This window comes from Myotis brandtii, unplaced genomic scaffold (assembly GCF_000412655.1).
Source record: "Myotis brandtii unplaced genomic scaffold, ASM41265v1 scaffold393, whole genome shotgun sequence".
In the NCBI taxonomy this organism is placed as follows: Eukaryota; Metazoa; Chordata; class Mammalia; order Chiroptera; family Vespertilionidae; genus Myotis; species Myotis brandtii.
The window spans coordinates 2,891,989-2,896,494 of NW_005365070.1; the positions used below are offsets into that span (position 1 = coordinate 2,891,989).

At 49.3% G+C, this 4,506-nt stretch overlaps 1 protein-coding gene across 1 annotated transcript; it reads left to right on the plus strand.

Moving 5' to 3' along the window:
- Positions 1-2,056: 2,056 nt before the first annotated feature.
- LOC102244739 (protein FAM127) lies at positions 2,057-3,166 on the plus strand (the record flags this gene model as incomplete). The annotated part of the gene is made up of 1 exon (XM_005872848.2): positions 2,057-3,166. A coding segment is annotated over one exon (261 nt), but the record flags the coding sequence as incomplete, so codon positions are not given.
- Between the last annotated feature and the right edge of the window lie 1,340 nt (positions 3,167-4,506).

Sequence of the window (4,506 nt, forward strand, 5' to 3'; positions counted from 1 at the left end):
ACAATCATAGGGGTCACCTCATGTGTGTTTGTTTTCCTTCACTCTTAAGGAACACTACCCTGACTGCTTGATGTCCAATGTCAGAAAACTGTTGTTCCATATATGTTGAATGTTTTGTTTAACTTGTGAACAATTCAGGTAGGTGCTCAAGAGATATTTTGCACTTGAAAGGTCATGGGGACACCAGGCACTGTTGCAACTCAAGGAAGTGGAGGCAAATTTGCTGTCACCGTATTGGTATGGGGCAGAAGCTGGCTCTGTAGCTCATCTAACTCCAGCTGTATCTCCTCCATCAGCTTCTCCAACTCGGGAGGAAGCATGCGCACCCCCTGGGGCAGTGCCTCCATCCATACCTCCTCTATGTACCCACAGAGGGGAAATGAGCGTCTTTAAGATGCTGTGCCATCCTGTCTCAGACCTGTGTTTGGATTTCTGTTTGCCCGAGTCTGCTTTAGCATTTAAAAATGTTTTTTTAAAGTGGCTTTTACAGTTTTTCAAATATATTCCTATTTCTTTTTACTTGCTTTTCTGAGTTGAGTCATTAACACCGTTATGTATTATAACTGGCTGTTTTCTGCATATATAAAAGCTTGTGAAGGATTTGTATTAATTTTGTACTCAGACAACAAATGAATCCAGATATAACCTTTAATAGTTAGATTCCCCTCCTTCAATTGGTCAGTCCCCTAGTTGTTCCTTTTCTTTATTCTTCAATGTGGAAATTAGCAACGTCATGGTTGGAAAGCATCCAACAACTCTTACTTCTGACTTTCCGTTTCGGCGCCAAGAAAGAAGATACCCACTAAGAAGGGCTCCTGGTGGCTAACTGGGCTCAAATTAAAAACAAAAACAGAGACTAAGCAGCCATTTCTACACAGGGGCCTGTCAGGAATACTGCACTTCAGGGAGAAACCTACATTGATCAGCCAGCTTGCACTGTGTTCCTGCCACCTGAGTCAACCCTTATAAAGTAGTGCTGGAATTGTATTTCAACCAATAGGACTGAGACTTTCCCCTTCTAATCCGGAGCTGCCACAGCTATTTCCCTCATCAGCATCTTCACCAACCAATCAGTGTTTCCATTAAGACCAATCAAACTGGGAGGATTTGGCATCCTCATTTGCATGAGGACAGACTAATCGGGGACCAGGGGTGGGGACTTCTGTCTATATACTGGTAAGTCAGCTCCCCTCTGCCTGGGAGAGAACACTTTCCTTTTTGACTGAACATTTGGTGTTTCCCTGGCTGCAGGTGAAACACCAAAGATGAAACACAAAAGACAGAGCAGAGCTGGGCAGGGCAGAGCAGAGCAGAGCAGAGCAGAGCAGAGCAGTCTAGCTGGAGAGGGGCTTTGCCCCAGGGCCTCCTCAGAGCCCTGCTGTTTCATAATTGAGCTGTAATACTACTGAGCTATTCCACAGCCCTGGTGTCACAGCCATGTTGTATCACAGTTGAGCTGTTTGCACTGAATAAATTTTCCTTCTTCAGCTCACCCCAAATTGGGGATTCCTGTTGGTGTTGAATTGGTGCCATGGACCATTGGTTGACAATCCTCTTTGGCCTCTTAATATAGCACATTAAATGATGAGATTTCTTATTATTTAACCCTCTTTACATTAATTGGTCATGGTGCATTATTTTAATAGCCTGCTCTGGATTATCTTGGCTAACCTTTGGGGCTTTTCAATTTTGGTGCAAGGCCACCACATCTACAACCAGCAGTGCAATAGTTCTCTGGCTGAGAGAGACATCCATAAGCAGGGAAATGTGTTCACAGAGTCCAAGGTCAGCAAAGGATATGCTGGGTCTGAGGGACTGAAGGGGTGAAAAGGCAGGACGCCATCCCTCTTCTTCCTCCTCCTCCTCCTCCTCCTCTCCCCCTCCTCTCCCTCCTCCTCCTGCTCCCGCCCCCCCTAGTCCAAGGTCAAAGGATATGCTGGGTCTGAGGGACTGAAGGGGTGAAAAGGCAGGACGCCATCCCTCTTCTTCCTCCTCCTCCTCCTCCTCCTCCTCCCCTCCTCTCCCTCCTCCTCCTGCTCCCCCCCCCCCCCCCTCCCCCTTCCCCGAGACGTTCGACGGCGACACCGACCGGCTCCCGGAGTTTATCGTGCAGACGGGCGCCTACATGTTGGTGGACGACACCCTGTTCTCCAGCGATGCCCTGAAGGTGACGTTCCTCATCACCCGCCTCACGGGGCCTGCCCTGCAGTGGGTGATCCCCTACATCAGGAAGGAGAGCCCCCTGCTCAATGATTACCGGGGCTTCCTGGCCGAGATGAAGCGGGTCTTTGGATGGGTGGAGGACGAGGACTTCTAGGCCAGGAGACCCTCGGGCCTGGGGACAGGTGCTCTCGGGGGAGGGTCCCCGCGCCGGTGGCTGCCGCCCAGACCGCCACAGGCGTCCTCCCTCCGCGCCTCCCCGTCCCCGTGTTCCAGTGGCGGTGATCTCCCCCGCGCTCCTGTTCCCTCCCGCGTAGTGCTTGCCTTTGTTCCAGGAATAGCGCCCCAGGTTCCTGCTGCAGCTGGGCCTGGCTCCGGAGCGCGCCGCCGCCCTCTCCCGCCAGCCCGGCCCCTCCCGCGCGGACTTGGACTCTGTCCTGGGCTCCAGCTGCGAGCTGGGCTCCCGTTACACACTGGACAGACCCCCACAGACCAGCCGTTGCCAACCTCTCCCTGCCAGGCTAGCAGGCCTGCATGGATGTGCCCAGAGACCAGCGCTGTGGCTGCCATCACCATCCACCACCTCCCACCGACAGGCTGCAGCCTCCAGCGATCTCGTCTCACCCAGGAGGTATCTGAGCTGGCCACAGCCCCTGGACAGTGATTCCAACAGCTGGCCAACCCCTTGGAGGGGCCGGCCAGCCTTTCACCTTCAGCGGGGGAGGGGGGGGGGCATTCCCTCCCTACTCCCCCAGACACCTTCTATTCCTGCCAGATGGCTGCCAGGTCCCAGGGGTGCCCCGCAGCCAAATCGAGTCACTCGTTTTCTCCTGTGGCCTGTTAGTTTTGCTCAGCACCCAGTTCTCTTCTGAATTTGCAGCTGTCTCTCTGATGTGTGCCTTTTGTTCAACACAGTGACCCTGCACTCTGCCCAGCTCTTCTACACTACCTAGACAAAAGTCTTTTCCTTATTTTCAATAAATGTCAGATGCTATTAAAAAAGAAATTGAGTCTCAATTAATGTGGGGCCTCTCCCTCCCTGGTCCAGTACATGGGGTCTATGTCTTGTTCAGCAGGTATGCCCCCTGCCATTCTGTGGCTGACGTTGAATCTTGCCCTATAAAATAGCAGTGGTAGTCCTCTGGTGGTCCTGGAGATGGAGACCCCTCTGCTGATCATGCAATCCCAGATGCTGACTCTTCCAAACCAGTCAGTTCCATGCCCCTTAGTAGGTGGGCCTTGATCTGATTTTGGCCAAGGTGATGTAAGGAGAAGTCAGCCAGGAGGCTTTTCAGAGAAGGTCTCTTTCCAAAAAGCTGCTTGAAAGCACAACACCTGATTGTTACAAACCATGAGTCCCACACCTTTGTTGGTGAACACCTGTCAAAGTGTTATTTGACCCATTATTCAGGGAACCAGTAGAATGATAGAGGTGCTTAGAAAATGCATTAACATTTTTGGAGCCTTGATCCTCTAAGTACTGGGGAAAGGATTGCAGAACTGCCCTTAATTTAGGTACAAACCTGGTTATGCAGGACCATAAAATTATAACTTTTTCTAACAGGCAGAAAATTAAAAAGAAAAAACGCATTACCCTCTGCATTCTAACTTCTTATGTCCACAGTGCTTGCTGATAAAAAGCCTCTGCTACCTCATGAGTGGCCGGGAAAACTTGTATCCCAATAGTCAGCTAAAGGTGGGCTTGTAAGACAACACTCAATCAACTCTGCCTCATTTCTAATTTAGGTGATTTTTCCGGAACGTATGAAAGAAAAATCAATCACAGCAGTGATTTTTATTGTCTTTCCTCTCTCCTTATGAACAGGTAAATCGTTGCCCTTCATGTTTAGTTGTTCATAAGGCTGTACATGGATCTAGACGTGCATTATCTTTGTTATGTATATGACAATGCACATTAACTTAGAACTTGGCATGTAATAGATCAAACTCTTCTTGAAATTACAGGGAACATTTGAGTTAATACAATGTGGTTGTTATGGTTCACAGGTTTCTTAAGACAATTGAAAGCAGCTAATTATATTGTTCTAGTTGAACATGCTGGCAGTCTGCCTTCCTGGATGAGGTGGAAGGATGGTCGTGTTAAGCATAATCACTGTTTGGTTTTAAACATAGATTCTGTTAAAGTGGTTTGAAAATTGTTTAGAAGCAGTTTACTTAGTGAGTAGGTCCCTACGAATATTCCCTATGACCCGCGTCCACTTGGCTCTAGAGGTTGGTAGCATGGCTATCCTTTGAACAATGTCGGTAACACCCTACCTCGCTCAACAAAAATACCCCTGCGATTTTCTTCCTCCTGCCAGAATGGCTCTCTTAGGGATTGTTCCT